The sequence below is a fragment of the Aulostomus chinensis genome, chromosome 6, assembly GCF_037954235.1.
Source record: "Aulostomus chinensis isolate RoL2024-O1b breed Wild chromosome 6, RoL_Achi_v1.0, whole genome shotgun sequence".
NCBI lineage: Eukaryota > Metazoa > Chordata > Actinopteri > Syngnathiformes > Aulostomidae > Aulostomus > Aulostomus chinensis.
Window position 1 is genome coordinate 16,957,082 of NC_141325.1, and position 23,490 is coordinate 16,980,571.

Below are 23,490 nucleotides of genomic sequence, written 5' to 3' on the forward strand. Positions count from 1 at the left end.
ACAGAAATTGACGTAAGGAAAATGTTTATTCCTCTGTTGATCGAGTGATTAACTGTGATTCGCAGTCATACATAGCGTAGCCGAAGTTCCAGCCATCACCTCTGACGGTCGTCCTCATCCTCAACACTCATTCAGCCTAAACAAGAGGACAGCTGATTCTTCTCAGGGTGGCTGGAGTTTGACACTGGTGGAGAGAGCGGCTGGAGCGTCAGGAGAAGATCCACAGCTGCTGTCCAATGAAAAGCACACACGGGGGGGAGGGGGCACAATTTGTCAGGAAGAAGGGGAGAAATAACGCATGTTGTAATGATCATATTATGTCTTTAGAACAGCTTCAAAAGGCTGAATGACCACCAAAATTTCCCAGAAGGCTAAACAGTCAATTCAAGTAGAAAAGAAAAGCCAAACTAAAGATTTGTCATGAACTTCCATCAACCAGCAGAGGGCAGACTTGCCATTAAATAGGAGGATCGTTTTAACTTGCTGCTCTAATGCTTTGTGTGGTCCATTAGCAAACTGATAATCTCATCAAGCTTGAAGGAAGTATTTGTATGCATTGTTCAGTTTACATTTTTAAGGTAATTTATTGATTGCGGTTTAATGTTTCTTCACATCTGTGTTTCATGAGCGCTTAGAGAAACATAAAGAGAGAAGTGTCACAAGATAGATATGGGACATGTGGTGTGGATCAGGATTTATAAAGCAGAGTGACATCCAATGTGATCTGTAAATTATTGCCACGCTGGAGGGGCTGAGCAACATCTTACGTTTCTGCTTTGAATTGTTTTCCGCCCCAGTTTTTCTGAGTCCGAACACATGTTGACCATCACGCTTTCTTACAGAGGCGGCTGCATGCTTGACCTAAAAAGTCCTGACAGTTGGTTTTAATAATCACACTGCCACACACTGAACTGAGTGCAAAATGAGATGATCACTGTGCATCCCTCATTTGAGAGCTTTAAAAGCATCAATAGAACTATTGTACACAGGCCTTTCCAATTTAATAGTCAATTCCATGCATTGTTTTCTAATATTTTGAAAAACAACTTCACTTTCCAGCTATGAAACGATATTATACTCTCATCTTTAAGTCTCTATTTAAGAGCCACAATGTACAATATCATCATTGTTCTGCTTGTTTCTCACTGTGAACATTTTTCATGATTGGTCATTTGTACAGAGAACAACATCTTCTTGTTTTGTAAGAATTATCTACTCTTTAAATGTCCAAGACAGACTGCGATTATTTGCAGACGCATAATGTACAGTCGAATGAAAGAACTGCAGATTTTCTCCAGGAAGTGTTCAGCACGTACAAAACAATCTTTATTCTGAAGAATAAAGAAGAGAAAAATAATTGTCTTTTTCCTCACATAATTAGAGTCTATCTACAGGGATGTGCCTACACAGCTTTAAGTGCTGATGATGGAAAACTGTATGTGTATATGTAGGACTGGCTATCATCACAGGGTACAAGACCTCAGAAAGACAAGGTTTTCACTATAGAGGATTGAATAGGGTCACACGCTATTCACAAACGTTGAATTTCCTAAAGAGGTATTCAATATGTCAAGAATAAACCGTTCAGGACCTGAAATACTGATTAAATCTACAGGGATTTCATCATTTTTGACCCGATTGGATCTTCCTTTTTCAGTTATTGTTGACAGCACCACCTTCGCAATAACTTGATTTCAAATCTTGAATATGCATTCAAAAAGAAATAAATAACACAAATCTTTTTTTTTTAGTGTTCAATTCCTTGATATTTTTCTTCTACCATGAAAACATAACTTCTCCATCCATCCATCCATCCATTTTCTTTCACTTATCCTGTTAAGGGTCGTGGGGGCTGGAGCCTATCCCAGCGGCCCTCAGGTGAGAGGCAGGGTTCACCCTGGACAGGTCACCAGTCCATCACAGGACCAACACATAGAGACAGACAACCATTCACACTCACAGTCACACCTACAGTCAATTTAGAGTATCAGTGAGTCCCGTCTTGATGCCGGGGCTCGAACTCGGAACCTTCTTGCTGTGAGGCAAGTCCATGCCGCCCTTTACGATAACTCAATTTGTCTATTGCGACTTTTTTTATGTTACATTTCATTAAATTACATTTCAAAAGTCGCAACCTGGAGTTTTCCTCCGATATTGAAAATTGTAATTATCTAATAGTGTTAAAGTGATGCTGTCACTGCCATAAATGTTCTCCTGAACAGAAATGAAAAATCTAGACACTTGTAGTACTTGAAATGATATATGAGGCTTGTCAAACGAAATGGTGACAGCTATTTTAAAGATCAAAGCCACCTGGTAATTGGAAATCCATCTGTCTAATAACAAGTGCCCATACCTGAGACTGAGCTGTTTAATGTCATGTGACCAAACTACGTCTCTGAAGAAGAAAGATTCAATTAATCACCTTAAGAGATGAGGAAAAAATATTGAATGACGTGAGAACATTTTATTAAAGTAATATAAATCATTATGCAGATGCACTATCGTTGAATAAATTCATAATAGCTATTGGCCAGTGCAAAAAATGACCAAAAAAAATTCTAGTACTACAAAGAACAAAGAACATACTTGAAGTGAGAAAATATGAATCAGGTTGAAAAATTAGCCCGGTTTAATCATGAAGGGTCCTGAAGAGGGGAGTGTGTATTTTAAGGTGGTACGATAGTTTAAAAGGGTATCAAACTGAAATAATTATCATGATAAAAACATCCCAAATCAACCATGGTTTGCACAATTGGCAACAAACGTGTCCTCGGGGAAATTAACCCAAATTTAAAGGAGTAACTTCAACATTTACCAAACAATAAGTCTCCTTTTTGGCTGCTCTGTGGAGTCCTCGATGCCTCCTTAACTGTGTGCTGCCACTTCAGAGTGGGGAGTGCAAAGGAGAGGGTCAGAAAGATTGGTGGGTGGGGACAGAACCCTTTTGGGAGAGAGAGAGAAAAAAAACTTTAAAAAAAATCACGTGTTTGGAGATCAAAGGAGATCCGCTTTGTAGAGGAGGAGGAGGAGGGGGGTGAGAAAGAAGGAGAGAGAGAGCGAGCGAGCGAGCGAGAGAGCGCGTATGCAGGCAGTGTAATTGACAAGGCTTGCAGTGGTGAAATAAACACGCTTCAGCCCAGTCTCAGCGCATATTATTGCACAATTCCCACTCTTTTGACGCATCGCCTGCAGCGCGCACAGACCTGATTACCGTCACCCGATTCATTAATCTGTGTGAAATTATGTTCCGATCGGCGCAGATCCAGCCGGCAAGATGATGATTCTACCACGGAGAGGCTCCGATCGTCTACCCAACTCGGTGGTCCTGGTGTTCTTGTTGGTCGCCGCTTCTCTCGGTACCGTTCTCGCCAAGGATACTGCCTTTGTGGAAGTGGTTCTGTTCGAGTCCAGTCCCAATGGAGATTATACTACTTACACGACTGGCTTGCAGGGACGGTTCTCCAAAGCAGGAGCCACTATCAGCGCGGAGGGGGAGATCGTTCAAGTACGTAAAGTGTCTTTTTCGTGCGGGGGGGAAGAAGAGGAGGCAGAGCCGAGAGACAGTACCGGGGCGCGGGGTGTGATTTGAACAAGCTGCCCCTCTTCAAACTTTTCCAACGGAGCTGGGGGGTTGACAGGAGTTGTGTATTGTGTTGCGTGTGTGTGAGCGTGCGTGCGTGTGTGTGCGAGCGTGTGTGTGCGAGCGTGTGTGTGTATGTAAGTGTGAGTGTGAGGATGGCTTGCAAGCAAATGCGGTCACAAGATGGCTCCTATCTTGTGGAATTCATTCACAGGGAAAACATGCTCTTGCAGGTCATTTCGTTGATGTTTGGAGCTCACTACCAGTTCTTAACCTTCAAGCAGAGAACCTTGCTTTCGGGAAAGTTGAAAATTCTCTACCGCTTTCGAAAAGTTTGTAAACTTTTACCGTGCAGACTCACCACAAAGCTACGAGGGTATGATTTACGGCTAGTTCCGATACTTTAGCCATGTGAACACAGTGTTTGGACCTTAAATTGTCTTTTAATGTGGAGACGTGAGTTTTAGTATTGTTTGTTATTATTGTGAAGGGACTCCCGCCGCTTACAGAATGTAACCATGTAGCCGTCATCAATGCTGCCTCGAAATATTTTATTTTGAAATTAAAAAAAATATATATAAGATGAATATTTTAGGAGGATATTTTATTTCTGACTTGTCAACATGACAAGTGCACTTTGCTGGTGTTGATCATGTTTTGGATCAGCCATCAAACTTTGATTTAGTAGCCTATAAGCCACTAAAATATAAGCTTTTCCTCAGTGCCAAGTGTTTATTTGACGTTTTATTACAGTTGCTTAATCTACTTGGCGGTGTTTGCTGGCAGTAAAGGGTTTGAGGTACACTGCTGCAATCATGTGCCAAGGCTTTTATGTTTTTCATGTTTGATTTCCTGACCTCTAATTCAATTTGTGAGGGATTTTTTTCAAACGAATTTCGGCCCATGAGGAGATCAAGTTTCGTTGCATTGAAAACAGCCTGATGAGCAAAATGATGATGGTGGAGTTTTTGTCTCTTTTTATAGGCAATTGTGTCTTCAAGGCTGAAGGAGTTGTTGAGCTCCATGAGATCGGTGGCCTGTTGGTGGGAGATTTTGAAGGTTAGCTGGTGTTTAAAGGCCACAAACACGTTTCATTAGAATCATGTTTCATCAGCGGTGGTTGTAGCACAGAGGCAGCGACCATACTGATACCGCATCTTCCCAGCCTGCTGCATCCTCTGCAAAAATGACGCCCACATAGATATCAAGCACACAACAGCAACTCCTCAGTGCCCCAAAATGCGTTCTTTTTTTGCTCCGAATTCAGATTCTGACTTTGAAAGGAAAGACGATATGTGAGGATCAAAGGAGGGGATACTCAGCACAAAAATGGCCCCTGTTTATACACAGTGATGGCCATTTGGCGCCACTCGCTAACCACACAGAAATGCCGGACCTCAGCTTTACATCGAAAAACCACATCTATTTAGGTTTGCTTTCTTTGCTAACATAGTTTCTGACCACTTAGAGGCAGCTTATATTTTGTCAGGCTATAATGAGGGGCAGTTTGTCCAGCATGGCGCACTGTCTTGACTTTCTTACAGCATATATTCTACCAAAGATTTATGAAAGTTGAATATGACAACCTGAAGAGTATAATTTCAAACTGGCATCATTTTCCCACTTACAGATTCTATACTTGTGAAATAACATTGCTGTAACATGGTGGGAAATTGCTGCGGTGTTGAAGCTGATATAGTTTTACACTTGGTTGAGCACTGATATTTAGATTCTTGTGCGTTAAGTTGTCCGTGGTGACCTCCTCAATCATTACGCTTCTACTCTACTTTTCCATCTTGTCTTCAGGGGATAGAATGCTAATTCCCTTAAGCTAACACCTGCTCAGTCCAGTTTGGAGAGTGTGAAAAGTCCCATACACAGTATAAGTGCCAAAAACAATACATCAATTTCCTATCAAGATAAAACGATGACAACACAAATAAAATGCCCAAGCCAAACCACAGGCTTCGAAGCCAGTTTCCTGAATGCTCCAGTTCAACTTGGTAATGGCAAAGTAATGGATGACTCCTTAAATCATTCTGTCAAGAAATTACACTGAGTGGGTATCAACAGGCTATTTCCCTTAGATGACCTTTAGGAGAGTATTTACAGCAGTGGGTCTTAACTCTGGGTGATCAGAGTGGTGCAGGTTCCTGCCAGGTGCTTAATTGTATTCACCACTTGTCCCATATAAAATGTTGTTCCGTAGTGATGGAGTGCTTGAAAGAAAATAAGAAGGTTGAATGAAAAAAGCAACAGCCTTTCAGGGCCAAAATGAAAGCAACACTGTGTACCTGGACATCTTGAATGCATCAGTTTGTGAAGGAAGTTGTGATGTCCTCTTTGTACCTTCCCACATCGAAGTTCCAATCGTGTTAATCCTGTTAAGCAGTGCAATGATCAGCACAGATCATCCCCTGATTTAGTCACCCATGTGTTAAGACAGACACATTTTGGAGTGAGAAGACAAGCTAGGTGTGATGTTTGACAGGCTCAGCCTGTTGATGATCAAGGAGCGGCCTCACTGAGTTCACGTCATTGTTGACATGTATGATGTGAAAGCAAATGCCATCTGCAGCTCATTCTTCTCCATTGTCCTGATGCTAAATTGTCTTTCCTGTAGCGAGACGAGCAGTGAAGCATTGCCCGATTGCACATCTGCCTCTGATTTCCATCGGGCGTGTGTTGTCAGCATGTGAGTGAGGAGCCGAGCTAGGCAGGGAAGTGGCAGGGGCACCAAGTGGACCAGATGGAACTCATAGTGTCGTCGGCCAGAACCAGAGGGAATAATGTGGCTTTTGCTTACTTCCTCTCCGAGGGGATACAGAGCATCCCCTGAATCCAGCATCAGGAAGAAGAGGCTATGATTTCCCAACACCCACGAGCTGTTTCACATTTGAACCTCATCTCCATATACATGAAGTGCCAGTAACTATAGCTGGGAGACTTCATGATGTGGTTCTTTCAAAGTGGCATTTTTTTCTGACTGCATGTGAAGGGGGGGTGGGGGTTGGCGGTTTTGAGCTAAGACAACGATGAGCTTAAATACTGGAGCTCCTACCTTGGAGCTGGCAGGAGTTGTGTCGCGCTGCATTTAGACTATAATGAGAGCTTTAGTGGTTTAAGGCATCCAGCGCTCTTTCTCACCACAGGCTGGAAACCCCAAGAGGCCATAATGGGCTGGTCCCAGACGGGAGGTGCCAGGGACCGGGCCACTCCTAGCGCCAAAGCAACAGTAGCTGTACACAAACGCTGGTTTAAAAGGTTAAAAGTGCTGCTCTCCATTTATTGGCTTGGCGATCGCAGCTGTATTTTAAGTGCTATCGTCTCTTAACCGCCACCCTGGTTCACTTTCATGTCCCTGCCAAAGTAATTTGAGGCTGCTTTTCTCCCCTTTTCGGAATGGAACAAACTAAACGCCCCCCCACCCCTTACATATACACACACAATCCATCCTTACCACTAGTGTGTTCTTTTTGATGGAGCCAAAATGCGTTACCACGCATTCTATACTGCACGTGAATGACTTAAACTGATGGTTTCCACTATTTTGTTACTCACATGTACAGATGAATTGAGTCCAAAACTTCACTTGCAATGGTGCGCCATGGGGTCTTATTGGGGAATTAACATGAACGTTCATTATTTTACTCATTACTACTGTCAGCTGTCCAGAAAAGTGTTATAAAACATGAACAAAAACAGAAACTAAGGAAAAACCTGAATCAATAAGTCAAGAGAGATCTATCGTAGACTTTGGCAGTCACAATCTCTACTCAGCCATGACAGCATTCTCTTCTACCATCAGTATGCCGAATGAGGGAATATGTTTTGGATTGAAGAATAGCGTTTCAATCCTCCTATCTATGTTTGGGTTTCGGTTTCTTGTGAAAGCTTGAGTTGTAGTTTTGCATCAAATGGAATCCTATGGCGTTGTTGCCCTACACCGTTGCCTAATCACAGAACATGAAGCGCACCTCCTTGGAACTGTAAATACGGATCGCAGACCACGAACATTTATTCATGCTACATACCTCAATTTATCTCGATAGTGCATAAGATGTATATGCGAATGCAGGTGTTTTTGTTAGCTGGACCGAACAACATTAAACAGAACCTGCCAGCTGCCTTGTACGAAGTCTGTAACAAATGGCCAGGTGAGTCATTTAGTGAATAGTAGGTCATAGTCCAGAGAGTTCAACGAGAAGGAGATGCTGATGCTACGTGTCTATCATGTAACATGGCACAAAACCAGGAGAAGACAACCACTGAAGGGTGAAGAACAAACTGTCTAATTGGAAAGATGAGATTCTGGAGCTTCTGTCAGTCAGGGCTAACACCGAAATCAGAAGTTGTGTTGCTACATGAGTTAAAGGGTAACTGGACTATTTTTGTTCCTGATTCGCTAGAAATTGTACAGACTTGTAGTCCTCTGTTGTACTTTCTGTGTGCTGGATGATCTGGGAAGATCTTCTTGAGGTAGATTTGCTATCAGAAGGTCTACGCAAATATACTGAGCAATTTTTTTTGTGATCCACAAGCATGTGCTAGTCGACCTTCATGCAGACCTAAATACAAGGTCGTGTGAGGAGTTTCCTTGCTACGCCACATCGGTATCATTAAATGCTATAAAGAGAGAAGTGCTCATTATTCTTATTTTGATTATTATTATTATTAATCTGTCTGTCGTGGTCATGTTCAGAATACATCTTCCTGTAGACGATGATCTATCAGATATCATTTAGAAGTATATTTTGAACATCTTGGATTGTAACACTGGCTTTACTCATCTTGCCCCTGGCTCTTCTCCCTCTCATTCCCAATTACTACACAGTTCCACCTGACACAAGTGCTTGTTGGCACCCGTGGCCCCAATAGCCGTGTTAGTTTCAACTGGGCTGAGTTGCTGAGCTGATCTTTGATGTTCCACTCCAAAATAGATTAACAGTCAGGGCTGCTTCTCACCGGTGTCCAGGCCTCTCCTTGGGGAATTCTATTGCTCCGTGTTGCTCTCCTCCTGATATGCTTTGATAGTGTTCAAGCTAATTTATATGAACGTCTTCAGTTTGCCCTTTGCTTTTCACAGTATTGATGAGAAAATGTAAATTCAGCTTTGCCTCAAGGCCGTCATGTTTCATTTAGGGGTCTGGCAAACAAACCACAGCAGAATGTCACACTTTGACAGGAGAAAAGGTGATTTTTCACACAGCCAGCTCACTAAGGTTATTTTTGAAACAGCAAGTCAAAGATGAAGAAGAACCCCCTAGTTTGTCTCTCTGCAATTGATGAAACCGTGCTGAAAGGCCAGTTCATTCCCTCAGCCCACATTTTTATCCACTGACACTGAGGTTCTGCAAAACAAAGGCTAAGGGGTCGAGGGTTATGAAATGACAATACTCACAGTGGCTCATCCAGGCAGAGGCATGCTTTGTTGTCAGCAAGGAATGTGCTGACTAACCGTGGAAGGCCACAACGCCAGCCTCCTCTTTTGTCGTACTTTTTTTGCCAATAGACTCGGAAGGTAGCTATGCAGGGAGTCCATTTCACTCGCTGCAATACGCTCCATCTGCCACCTCCTCCTCCTCCTACCTTTCGCTGCACTTGTGCCCTCATACTCCTCTCACTACTTGCATTTGTTTTCATGATAGGAGAGGTCTTATCACAGATCACTCAAGTTCAAGATCGTAGGGTTCAAAGTGCTTTCTTTTGTGTACATCATTACATAATTATCAGTTTCCTATGTCTGAGAAACATCTGTTTATCTAAAACTTAAGATATGATCATGCAACTCCTTGTATTTTTGATTCATACTAGTCGCTTATTGGCCTTGTGTCAGATTTTCTGGTTCTTGTTCTAGTAAGCTGTTACTGGTTATGTGCACATGATTAGGCAACCGAGTTTATCATATTAATGCTGCTCTCCTGACAAGACCTCTGTAAGGTACCCTGACATTTTTCTTTCTCTTGCCTTTGTCTCCTTTAATGGATTCCTACGCAATCATGGATAAAGGTCGTTTACAGGGGTGCCAGATGGGGACAAATCAGTTTCTGGTTGAAGCCCTGACCCTATCTTCATTTTTGTCCTTGCCCCCCCCCCATCCTACAACCATTTTCAAGCCCTCGTGCCTGCGTGCGCGTGTGTGGTTCACGTAATGAGGAAAATCCTGATTGTAACACAATGGGGCTAGAGTCATGATGGATAGGGCTTGCTTGTTCAGATGGTGAACATGCTAGATTATCAATGCGTTTTCTGTCTTCTGATAGAGTACCTCATGTCTCCAAGCTCCATAGTGCAGTGAAGATGTATCACTGTACCTTCCCTCCCCCTCCTGTTCCTGTATCTAAAAATGTGCCCTAGATTTTTGAAATGAAAAATTAGCTTCCTTTTTGTGGTGTCCTCGTATCCCTGAAGATATCGGGGACACAGGGTTACTGAAAGATGATTCTCTCAATCTCATCAAGAATATGAGTTTGATTCCAGCTCCTTAAATGCGAAACAATCAGGTGTAGCGTTCTCTTTTATGATTGTTTAAATATAGTATGTTCAATAATATACCATACCAATAAAAAGCTCTGTAATACCACCTCAGGCTTTGATAAAGCTTCCACAATTCCTCATGTCCTTCCCCTCAAGCCCCTTTGGCAGCTCAGGCCATCTCCAGCCCCTGGACCCTGAACAGGGAGGGGCCTGCGGTGTTGGGTGAATAGCTGCCGGGAGTCGTGCTGCGGGTGTAAACCACATGAATGTGCCGCCTGAGCAGATAGGATCAGGCAAGGCGGGGAGGCCTGGGAGGCCATGACGCTCGGCGCAGCTCCACGCGCTAACATCAAAGGCAGTGCTGGAGGGGGTGGCGAAGGGGAGGAGGGAAGAAGAGAGACAGCGAGGGCTGAGCCAAACTCTTCAAAGTCCTCTCTGAGTAATGCCGGTCCTGATATGTGGCTCTGCAAAACTGAATGATGATGTAATTGTAGGCCTTCCAGCTAAATCCTCCCCCATACAAATAAAGGTGGAGGTGTTCCCTTGCACAATCACGGTGAGAAAATACTTAGAGTTGAAACCAAAGAGTTTATAGGGCCTGACTGACATGGCGTTCGCTCATGTCCTGACACTCTACTAATGTAAGGACCCTGGTGGAAAAACTGTATAATTTTGATGGCAGACTTGAAACAGGAAACAGTTTTTTGTGTGTGTGTGTGTGTGTGTGTGTCTGATTTCACAGATAGGTTAATCCGCTGGGCAATTCTAAAGTACACAACAGGTGGAACAGAGTTGAATCTGTTCTTGGTAAAGTTTATACAGGGCCTGCGTGTGAGTGTGTCTACATGTACGTCCCTTGTAATGTGTGTGTTAAACCAAGCGTGACCACAGAACCTTTCAAAAATGCCCCCATGATCATCGGGCTGATAACTCATTGACAGCTCCCATGACAGTTGAGAGGACACATGGCAGGAAAGTATCTCTGACGCTGAGAGCAACACTGCAATCGCTCACTGTTGTTGGTTTGGTTTGCCAAAGGTTATTTGCATGCCTCTGATTGAAGTTATCGTCTCCTCGCCCTTGTTATGTGATTGTATGTCCCTTTGATGTAGCAGTAAACAGCTGCACTCCTATTTATTTGGAGTTCATGCAGAGGTCGGCCTTTTAACTCCTGCATTCTGGGTCGACTCGAAAGTCAGGACTGCAGCACAAAGCTTTTGTTGCTGGTTGTAAAGAAGAGAGCTGATAGTTTACGGCATGTAGCATTCATGACTATCACAGGACCATCTGATGGCTGCAGTTGAATACAAAACACAATTCATCGCAGGATTTCACGCTGTGCTGCACTTAAGAGCATTTCATTTGCTCTTCAGTGCTAATTGATGCAAAACGAATACATAATAACCCTTTTTTTTGCCAACTTAAAAACTTTGCAGTAAACAATATTTGTTCATTAGCTTTTTTTGAACCAATTTCAACTCTTAAACCAGATGCAGGGCGTTGTCAGCAAAAAAAAACCCAACAACCCAAAAACACATGAGCGAAACAATACAAAGCTTGCAGTTTCTAATAATTGTATCCACACTGACATCATATGCACTGAAATAATCAAGAATCTCCATTTTGTGTTGGAGAAGGATCAGAGGACCTCTACATGTAATTTTGCTTTTACTATAGCAACACTACTAATTACATATACATCTTTAATTCTGCTGTAAGTTGAAATACTGCATTGTAATTCCTGTTGTGAATGATGAGTGGCTGTTCAAACTTTCCTGGCAGATAGGACACAAAATACTGTAGGATATTGTAAATCATAGGCAACAACTAAAGGAAAGCTGTGGTGCCAGTTTTATGTTGCAGAACTATTCCGCTCTCAGTAAATTGAATTTGATTTACGAATTTTAATGTAGAGCTTTTTTAGCTCGAAGATGTCAACTGTGGATTGTCGCTCGACGTTTCTTATGTGCAGTGCAGTATTTTACAGTGAATCTCTTGTCATTTTATGTAAAACAGATTCCTGTACACTCTCTTTTTTTAGCTCTGAAATGTTGCTTAACAATGATGAGGTTTAAAATGGATAGGGATGTCTGGGCAGCATCTTTAGAGACCAGTTAGTCTAATGGAAATGACATTTTCCGTCACTGAATCAGCGCTCTCTCAGTCCCCCCACCCCTGCACAACTACCTTTCTGCCCCTGGCTCAACATGAACCTGAGTGTATATGAAAAGGTCAGAACAATTACTCCTGGCCAGCTGTGTCCATTTATGTCCTCTTCCAAATCCATCTGTTCAATCCTCGTTGCCCTAACATGTTGCTGTTGGGTCCATTCTTTTTGCAGGTCTGATAATTCTTCTCAAACACGTATTGCAAATTGGTAGGTGATATAAGGGGGAAATAAAAGGAAATAGGACTCTAATGATAGACGCAATCAAATCCATGATACTTTAATGTGGTCTAATGCAGCTCATTTGTTGCCCTGCAATTTCTCAACTTTTCTTTTATCCATCTACACTCCTTCTCTTGTCATATATCACTGTAAAAGCAGCAGTTTTCAATTTTAGCAAGTTTAAAAAGGGCACACAAATGGTTCTTGGCTATTCTTTGCCTGCCAGCGTTGTTTGTCCAAACAGACTTGGCTCGCTAATGATAACTTTTCCTCGGACCTGTCAAGGAATCTAGTTTCTCAGAATGCTGTTTTGAGAGAAAGGAGAATCGAGTAGGAGAATATAGGAATGCCAGAAAAAGACAGGCCAATGCAGCCCTTTGCTATTTCATCTGCATCCCACAGGCATGTGATAAAGTCAAATTTTCATCCCCGAGGTGACATGCATCCCGCAGGCATTTCGAAGTAAACACATCCCAGGGAATGTGGCTGGAGAGTGGCCTCACCAGGCGCTTGGAAGCATCTTTCTGTCTCATATAGCACTGCAAGAAAATCTATAATTTAGACATTGTAGATTTATTTATGTGGTCGATAAAGCTCAATTATAGTTTGACCTAATTATAATTGAAGGAAGGGAAATGGAATTTTTGGAAATTAAATTATTCTCTGTCTTGTTGAAATTTGGATGACAAGATTTATATCACTCCTGTGTTCAGTTTTATATGAAGCTAAAGCCTGTAGTTGGTTAGCTTAGCTAAACAGAGGAAATGGCTAGTCTGGCTTTACCACAAATTTCTATTTTTAGACTTAAGTTTTTGTATAGATTAAGCAACTATATTGCAATTAAACTGCACCATGTTGCACCAAAAATAGTTTATGTATGCTTTTTTTTTTTTTTAATGCGTGTAATCTTGCTGAAACAGGCAACTGACACCTTTCCCGTTGCCAAAAGTCAAGTTTGTCTTGCATCTTTCTGCAGGTGTGTGTCTGTTCCTTTTGGTGTGAGATGTTAAATGTGTGTTGGAAAAAAAAGGATCTCGTGGTTAGTTACTCTTTTCATCCCTAGATGCTCAGCATACCTGCGTGGCAGGTGAAGGTCGATAGAATGCATCATTGACCTAAAAAAATTGATGTTTAGCTGCAGTGTTTTAACCTTTTAATTCTTGCACATCAAGTTTAAGTTGAGTGAATGCCCGAGCCCGTGCGTTTGACCTATGTCAGGAACATTTATACGACTGCACTAGAAGAGGTGCGCATCAGCCTGCACCATAAGCTACTTTGTGGAGCTACGCTCCTTATGTCGCTGATTTAACTTCACGAGTATTAACCAGACTTTTGGCTGAAGAGCAAATGCTTATGGTGACAGTGTCAGTTGATGATAATTAGCGGTGGCAAAAGGCAAAAAAAAAAAAAAAAAGTCTTTCCAGGCATCGTGTTTACAACACAGCTGATCAAAGGTGGCCAGTAAATACTACTGACTAGTAATTAAGGAATATGATTGAATGCCAATTGCACCCTTTCCCATTGTAGAAGAAAGAAAGATGTTAGCTTTTCTGTCCAGTGAGAGAGATTTTAGTGGGCTTCTGAGATGTTGGTATGCAGAGCTAGGCTAGGTGTCCCCTCTGTTTTGAGCAGCTTGGACTTTTATCAGAACTTAGCTGAATAAGTTCATGTTTCAGCCTCCATAGGCCTAACCATGGCTGAGCAGATAAAGCATTCAAGAGAAGCATCAGAAAGTAATAGTGCAGTCCTTTGGAGTGCAGGGTTATACTCTTGAGACAAGTTGTGGCTGCAAGCATGACAGGATTCATGTTTTGGCGCAGCAGTTGGCAAATGTTAATTTCTGTTTTTAATGTATCAAACCTATGACTTCATTCACATTTAGCTGTAAACTTAAAAAAAAAAGAAGTGAATCTTATCACAACAGATGAATCAGTCAATTTGCTTATGTGGATTCATTTAGAAGGTGTGATATAAAAGAAGTGCTCATATAACAACGTTATAGCAATGGCGTCACCATCCAGTAAACTACCAAGTACAAAAAAGAGACTCATGTCCATGTTATAGTAACAAAGATGGCCTGTTACAACATTTTCTACAATGTGTTGGTGTTTAATTTCATATTACACAACTCAGGTGACTCTTGACAACAATATTTTGCATATTTGTGGCAGCTTTACTGCAGCATCGCCCCAAGCTAAGTTTATGTACATAGGATTTGGTAAGCTACTGATGCATATACTCGTCATAATTACTGTTTTGCAAAAACTGGAGTTAGAATCACCCAGGCAACGGAAAAACTTCAGAATTCAAATTAGAGTGTGGGATTGAGCTTTAACATTGTGGAGTAGGGATGTTTTTGGTTACTTCATCCTACAAACATCTTTTCGCCCTCTACCTCCTGTTGGTTTATCTCAGTTGCTCATGCATTAAACGGTTGTTGGCTTGGTGCATTATTTCTCTCATGACCTGAGGCGACATGGGAGACAGGTGAGGAAATCCCTCGAGTGTTCTCTGTGTTCTCTTTACTGAATGAAAACAAGACACAACTTTCTTTGGGATAGGTCAGTGAAGTTTCCTTAAACTCACTTGTTGATAATTTTGTACGCCTACTTAAAACTAGTGCAATATAATACAAAAACCCTGCAATAAATCTTAATTTGTTCCTAATATTATATATAACTAATATTATATAGAACTAGGCTTGTCAACAACTCTTAGTATAGCCCGCGCAGATTGTCAACTCAAATTAGCCTCATGAAGGTGGGATTTACTGGAAGGCTATTATATGTATATAAATGTTATATCTAGGTGTGCCTAATAAATAAGCAAATGAGTGTTCATGTGAGACCACACATGCTGCCTCCATGTTTGCTGGAATAATTAGGGACAATGTGAGCCAATAATGTGAGGATTTCAGTAACCTGAACTCACTTTGTTCTTCCCCAGCAGCAAGACAAAAGCAATTGCCAGATGTACAGATCCACAGGCTCAGAGCAGACACAACTGTACTTTTAGCCGGTGCAGTGCACATCTCAGGTGATCCGTAGGGAAACTGATTGGACTCGATGAAATTTGAACAGTCTGTACTCACTTTGCGTGGATACAAAGTGATGTCACTTTAGAGGCCTTTTAAACAGTGCCATTACATCCCTGTCACCAAATACACTCCTTCTCACCCTCCCCAGTCGTCCAACACATGGCCCAGGCTTAGAGGCTCCTCTTTAACTAGAGGATATCCGGCCGCTTGGTATGCAAAGAACCCGTGGATTCTTGACACGAGCGCTGGACTCAAAGGTGACTTTCAGTGTAGCCAGACAACTGTTGGATTAGCAGGACACTTTACGTTGACTCGGAGCCAATGGGAGGAATCCTGGCCAGAGGCAGGGCGTACTTGGTCAAATGCAGGCTAATAGATTCTTTTGAGCTATATATATTAGCATCAGTGGAATGCATGAAATGTAATCTCTTATCCAGCATGACTTAAAGTAAGCACGGCACACTTGGAGGCTTCGTCTTTTTCCCCCAAAACAGTATCATGTAGAAGAGAGGAACGAGCAAAATGAATACTCAAGAGAGCACCGGAGGGCACTTTATAGCCTACTTCAACACAAGACTGAGAATATTATCTTGCATAAGAGGAACCCATCGGGAAAAGACACAAGATTATACTCCCGAAGACTCCCAAACAGTGCACGCTAACAAAGTGTTGGTGTTTCCCTGGCTTTAGCAGTGACCCACTGCTACACCCCTAGGTGGACCAACTGGTTTGTCCCCTCCAGTGTCCGTCTTGAAAGGGGACACCGCTATGGGATGCATACATCCTGTGGAGGTCGTGGGTGTCATTCTGGCACCTGTCCGCTCCACTCTCGACCCATGTCAGCAGCTCAGATTTATTTACATTCACTCTTGTTTTCAAGAGAACAGAACTAGAAACAGCAGCGGGTCAATTTGTAATTCCTACAACTCACATCTGAGGGTTAATGAAAGAAAAAGTAGGCCTATATACATTTTGCCACATTGTGTTACAGCTACATCTAGAAAGTCTGGCTTGAAGTTTCTTTGTAGCAAAGTAAATACTGCAATAATGCTTGTGAAAGACTGTCCAGTGCAGTCATATTTTTGTTTGGAACTAGCACTATGTATTTATGCTACATCTCATGTCATATTTATAGGCACTTGTATGCGAACTTGATTTGTAGTTAGTTTTTGTTTGTTTTTTTGACAAACCGCATGCATCCCAAATCTCTCAAGGATCTGGCTGGGTAGAAATATATGGACTCTATACAGTTTTAGGGTATTTCCCTTCAGGAATAACTTCTTCTTTGGCATTTATACTTGTTATTGTTCACTTTTGTTTGACAGAGCTTCCCTCTCTCCCTCTCTTTCTCTCTTTAGCCTGCGGATACACAACAACTTTCAATTTTTTTCATCTACCCAGTGCTCTCCTATAATCATTTTCAGATTCCGTCTCCTTCTCATCACCACCCCCCACCTCCTCCCCCATCTTCTCATTCCTCTCCACTAGTCTGATGTTCTGTTTAGTTCTCCTGGCGGCAATGTGTTCCTCATCACAGCTTGTGTTTCCTCTTATCTGCAGTCCTTTTATCTATGGCCACCACACTTGCCCAAGAGAGGGAGATGGGGGGTGGGAGTGGGGGCTGAGGCAGCTGATACTATCAGCAGGTGGAGATTTCACCACCAAGTTCAGGGGTCCAGTGTGGCCAGAGAAGGGCCAGACCGGAAGGGTCTGACATGGGAGAGTGTGATGTGATCTCTGAGCAATGTGAACCTGGCTGTCACCAAAACACCTGCCTTTTAGTTAGTTTCTCTCCTAAATAATTTCAAAAAGGGAACATAAATGAAGTTCCCACGCTTCATCTCAATGACTTATCAAACTATGTTTGCAGGTTGCTTTTGATTTGTTGTTGATGAAGCCTTGCCTTTAATGCTTTTCACTTGGAGCTTCAAGTTTCAATGTTCTGGTATTTTGTGTGTGTGTGTGTGCGTGTGTGTGTGTGTGTGAGAGAGAGAGAGAGAGAGAGAGACTGGTGTGCGTGTGTAATAAATCCTTAAGAGAAGTGAAAGTTGAAATATGTTTTAAACTGTAAATACAAATAACTGCTTTGTAACATGTAGAAGCATCACTTTATACACACCCATCAAAGGAGTTCAGGACATTTTCTTGAATTTGATTGCAAATTATTATCAACCAGTTGTGATGTGAGGCCGCTTCGGATGTGCAATAATATGTGAGGTCCATTTCACCATACAGCGGTCAAGTCCTTGATGTGGCAGGATCAGAAAGCAGGCACGATGCAGAGAGAATGGTGGGTAAACCCAAGCACAGGCATGCAAAAGCCTAAAATGATATCGCTGGTGGATATCTGGATGCTTGGGATGCCTTGGATGGCTGCTGTACACTTTTGGCTTTGTCTTCTACGGGGATGAATAGAGGCCTCTGTGGCAGTGATGACAGGCCTCTCCGGGCTGGGCCCTGACTGGATGGCTAGATGGCAGACTAGGTGCTGGAGGTGGGGAGATGTCAGCCCTTCCATAGGGGCAGGAGCCTGAGAGGGGATGCTGGTTGTCCTGGTTCCCCTTACAAAAGACACTCTGTTCTCTGCCTACGACCGGCACTTGTTATTGTGACGTGCCAGGTACACTCATCCACACAGGTTTTGCCTTGCGCCTGCAACACCGACTGTCTGTACTTGACCTCTTGAGGACATACTTTGATGTTTACCTCTTTGTGAATTCATATTTCACTATCCACAGCCATTATTGCTCAATACATATATGGGGGAGGGATATGATTTATGTTTTTTGACTTTTATTTAGTGAGGGGAAACTCAGAGTATTACTCCCATTTTGCAGTAATACCCTGATCACATTCACACAGTTATACCTTCACACCTGGAAGCTGCTCAGTTTAACCACAATCTGATTTTACGGCCACTAAATAACTCAACTGTAGCAGTTGAGGTTAAAGGCCTGGCTCAAGGGCACCTCGGTGGTTGGTGGTTGTTTTTGCGTAGGAGCCACAGGTGCAGCAACTTGTAAAGATCTGCCGTGTATAGCTGCTCACTTACAAAAACACTTCAATCAGTTCGTTGCCACCGTCAGTTTTGTTTTTTTGTTTTTTTTTTTAACGTCAAAGTTCCAGTTCAGTGTGCGTTCAGAGATCTGTGCATTTGCAGATACACCGAGGCCAACTAAAAAGCCTTAGAGGTAGTTGCCCTTTGCACCAACTTGTGATGGGTGCTGGTCACCTTTTTTTGCCAAAGATAGAAGGAAAAACATCAGAGATGGCCTCCTCCTCATCTCATTTTCTACCTTGAGAGAATCTGAATTTTAACCCTGGGTAATTCTTCATCAGTTCATGTCACCATTTACACCCTTCAGTATCATCCTACTGGGGGAAAGTACGTGAGGGGGCACCAAAAGGTCTATAGAGTCTCTAGTCTGGAGAACCAAAAGGTCTATAAGGTCTCCAGTCTGGAGAACTTTAGGAAATATTGCTTTTCATTTATGAAATAATTTGAAGCATTTATTTGGCACACACAAAATGACAAGCAGAAGAATAGTTATGACAGCTTTGATTCTGTAGACCACTTTTTGTTTTGGACTCTGGTTGTTTTTTCTGGTCAAGTAATCAGAAGGATGCTAGTTTGATTCTCTAGGTCTATGAAGACTTTGTCCTTGAGCAAGACGCTGAACCCCCTAATTGCAGTTGACGCGCTGGTTATGTTTGCTGTGTGAATGACGCGCATTGAGTACTGCTAAGGTGGAGAAGGTGCTGTATACATTTCTCATGCTCACCTGGAAAAGTACAGGAGGGTTTTAAGAAAAACAAGGAGCCACCATGGCTGTCACACAAAGTTTCATCACCCCTCGATTTGCCTTAATACAGCACTGCTCAGCTGGCCAAGAAAAACGTGAGGTAGACATGCTGCTCACTGGACTGTGTGACTCACTTTTAGCAGCTCACTAGCAGCAAGCTCTGGAGACTCTAATGGCTGAGCCTTGCTGTGGTCTTTTTATGTTTTTTTTTAATTATTAATGAAATGAGGAGAGGCTGTAAATGGTCCAAGCAGAAGATGGGGCACGCAATGCATGATGAGCAGTAACTCTCTCAGACCCTTCACATGCCCTACATGTTTATTCCGATCGCCCCTCTTGAAGATTCACAGAGCCTCTTTGATCCGCATGCTGTCCTCCCAGCTGGGAGGTCGGGGCATGCAAGCAGCCCCTTTGGTCTTCCATTTCAAGTCACACATTCTTTCCTTAAGGACCCAGAGGTCCTGACCCTCAGTTGCAATGGAATTTCATATGCAAAAATAGGCCAGACTTGTCAGGCTATTTGAAAATGGACTTGTCCTCTTTTAGCATTCATCATCTTTGGATCCTCTGAATTTAGTATTCATCTGCAAGGTGTCTTGTGAGTCGTATTGTAATTTTGGCTGAAGCACACAGAGACCTTCCTCTTTTTCTGTCCTAATATTTTTATCACAGGGACTGTGCTGTTTGTTTTAGAAGGCTGTGTATTCCCAATCAAAGGGACAAATACCAGCCTGTTAATTACCTCAATGCCAAAGACAAACATGGTGATGGATGCTCAGACTACCTACTGATACAAATCTGCTCAGGGCCATGATTTTTGTAAGAGATAGGGATTTTTTCCTACATTGCATGGCCCTTTTTTACAATGTACCAATTTCCATGCTTCTAAAAGTTACCTTAAGCCTCCTGGTATTATTGTAGTGTCAGTCTTTCTGAAGTAGTTGCTTTGCATAATTTTGACAATTTGGTTTCTAACTCCAGGGGCAGCATTTATCCCTTTTTCAGAAAAAGGCCTTGCAACCTGCGGTCCTCTTAGATGTGGAGCCAAATGCCCCAGAGGTTACAGCCAGCTAAGTGGTTCCTTGTCTCTAATAAAAACAAATCAAATAACATGAATCCTGAGGGGTTCATAACACCAGAGTCATGAACTCTTGGGCAGATAAATCTCCTCCAGATATCCCCATTCTAGGGCACAGATTTGGTGGGAAGAACTTGTTGGCTTTGATTGTATAATTTATAAGCCAAAACGAAAGAGTAAGGGGGGCTGACCACTCTGCGAATTGCCCTCTCGACTGTGAAATGACCTGATCTTCAGAAGTTGGCCATTACCTTTTCAAAGTGTCCTGGTATCGCTGATGGCAGGAAGTGCTTGTGTTTAAAGCAGGTTTGATGTTTAACTCTTTAGGGGCAGTTATCCCCAGGGTCTGCTTATTCCTAGCCCCACAACTCTCCTTTCCCTGCTTTCTCCGGTCCAGTCAGCTCTGACCTCTGGCAGCGCAACCAGAGAGAACAGGAGGAACAATACTGTGTTTGTGCACCACTCTGCACTCGGCCTGCTGCAAAACAAATGTTGGGAAGAATTCTGGTTGCTGGTCTTGCCCCTGGACCCAGGCTGATGCACAATGACTTCATAAACACTCACAGAGGCGATCAAATGAACAAGTCATCCTTTATAGAGAGCTATATGGTAATGGTATTATTTCCACAGCAGTAAAACGCTACTTTTCTCTCCACGTGCCCCGATGGAGACTTTATTTTACCATTACAGAAAAAAGTTAGATTTGATATTGCCCAGGTCACAAACATTCTGTGGCAAGGTTATTACTTTGCAAGTTGTGGCATATTGAACACAGGACTGTCAAGTTTTCGCAGTTTTATCTGTCTGGAACTGCCACTGATGCTGTGGTAATATTTACAGGGGGGTTTACTCGCTCCTCGTTCTAAGTTGCTGTCACAGGGTTTGATGTAACATGCTTGTTTGTGGTCTGCTTTCTTTAAGTTCAATTTTCTCAAACGTGGTTTTGCTAAACTTGAATGACATCCTGAAAATCAAAACCACTTCAGTGGAGAAACAAAAGTGTTTCCCCTCTAACTGTGGAATGTATGAAATCCACAGACCCTGTCCTCAGGCAGCAGTGTGGGTTGACAGATTGGGGGATGAGGGGGATTGAATGGCAGGGTGACATAGATCCACACCCAGACCTTCGGACCATGTGGCCCTGAGGTGACTAGTGAAGGATAAAAACATGCAAGATAACTGAGTATTAGGCTTCTTTCTCAGGAAAAGAAACCAGTCAAATGGTCAGGTCATTATCAGTGCTGTTCTTCATAGATTGCTGATCAATTTCCAATATAGAACAAATGGGTAGGCCTCCGCTCTTTTTTGCCATGTCTGAGTCTAACCAAAGTGTAGAAACACTGTGGAGGAAAGCTCTGCATATCTGTCTCTAATGTTTGACATGTTAAACTAAATGACATTGCTTCCTTTGCATTTGAGCTGTGTAGGTGCATGATATTATTTTGCAATTAGCAAAACATCCCAGCATCGATCAAAGGAGTTAATAAGCTTGTAGGTGAACAGTATTGAGTCTCTGGGTTTGTGTCAATTTCTTTTCTCGATTCCTTTTTCTACCTAAGATGTGCCATATTTTTCAAATTGTCTCTTTCAAGCTTGAAAATGAACAAGCCTTTGAATGTTTTCATAGGAACAACCTCTTCCAGTGATCAATTTTCTGACTTTTTCCCCAGTTTTCCACAGATTTGCACGAACATTAAATGTTACAGCTCCCATGTAAGGGACTCAAACCAATCTCTGTTGTTAACACTGGCTCCCTTAATCTCAGATCACTTGCTAAGTAGAAATGATTTATTGGAAATAGTGTGTGCTTTTTTTTTCTTCTTCTTCACTCTTTAACTAGCTTTGGACATTATCCAAAAAGAATCTGTCATTTTGAACTCTACATAGGACGGCTCAGCTGCTCACACCTGCCAGTGTGAGTCAAAACCATCCTTCAAGCCATTTTCCACCACCTCGGCCAGGCCTCAACTTGGCCGCCCGGTACCTTTCTGCATTTTATCTCCATCCACTGATGGAACCTCAACCCCCACCCCTCGAAAACCTTTCTCTGTCTCGCTTAACCGCTCACTAGCACAATGGCCTCAGTCGGCAGAGTTCCAAGAACAGTTTTTGTCCGATCACCACCATAGCCCCCCCATTAACGTGTGTGTGGAGGACAGTGAGTGTGTAGGTTGGTGTGAGCACCAGAAGGAGATGTAGCTGCCTTGTTAATGGTACAGTAACATTAATTGCAAAAAAAAAGTTCCTGTTTGCATCTCTTTTTTTTAAACTTTCAAAGTAGGAGTTGTTGAACATCCAAGATTTTAGAAATCTTAGACCATGTGAGTTTACTCACATTTGAAACACTTTCATGCCTTTGATTAGAAACTCACAATTCAATCACCAACTCAGAAGATGAGTGATGTGTTCAAAAATATCCATTCATCAATTAATTAAAAATTGAAGTCTAGATGCTACCACACTCCAATCGGAGAGATTATAACGTCTTCCTTTGTTTCCAGCTAACACTTATTAGAAATTAGAGGTCACACGTTGTAGAACCCTAATAAAACACTGAGCAATTTAAGTCTCATTTTAAAATTATGGGTCAAATTCAGAGAAATTCAGAGGCCACAGAGGCTTACAGCTCTAAACAGTGCCAGTGTCTAGCTTTTTCTTCTTCTTTGATTCAATCAAAAATGTATGTTCATAACCTAAAACCTTAAATCATTTTGGACACGACAATGTTTTTTTTCATTGAATCATCTACCCAGATATTCAGCAAACTGTGGATATGATGAAAAAAAAGATGATGTGCCTTCGGTATTTCCATCAACTGTTTTCAAGTGAATGATATGCCACCAGAAGATGGTGGTAGTGACAGCGTATCGTGTGGCTGTGGCTTTAAGAGTGTAAAAGAAGAGCCATCTCTCGAAAAAAGCAAAATCAAGCTTGAAAACTTTTGCTGTTTACATCAACCTTTTCTAATGTGATACTTCAAAATGTGCTTCAAAATATATTCATGAAAGTTGTTTCTATGGCGATTCAAAGGATTTTTTTTTTAAATCACAATATTGCCAAGTCTAAATTCCAAATCATAGGAGCTTTTTTTTTTTTTTTTTTTTTTTTTGATATGTCAGCGTA

The 23,490-nt window shown here is 42.2% G+C and overlaps 1 protein-coding gene across 2 annotated transcripts in view; it reads left to right on the forward strand.

The window, feature by feature from the left end:
- The first annotated feature begins 3,025 nt into the window (after positions 1-3,025).
- The window catches only part of znrf3 (zinc and ring finger 3), a 69,520-nt gene continuing 49,055 nt past the window's right edge, over positions 3,026-23,490 (forward strand). For both annotated transcript variants that reach the window (XM_086206836.1, XM_086206837.1), the window contains exon 1: positions 3,026-3,508. In XM_086206836.1, coding sequence (XP_086062962.1) covers positions 3,278-3,508 — 231 coding nt within the window. In that variant the 5' untranslated portion in view covers positions 3,026-3,277. The remainder of the gene's footprint in view (positions 3,509-23,490) is intronic.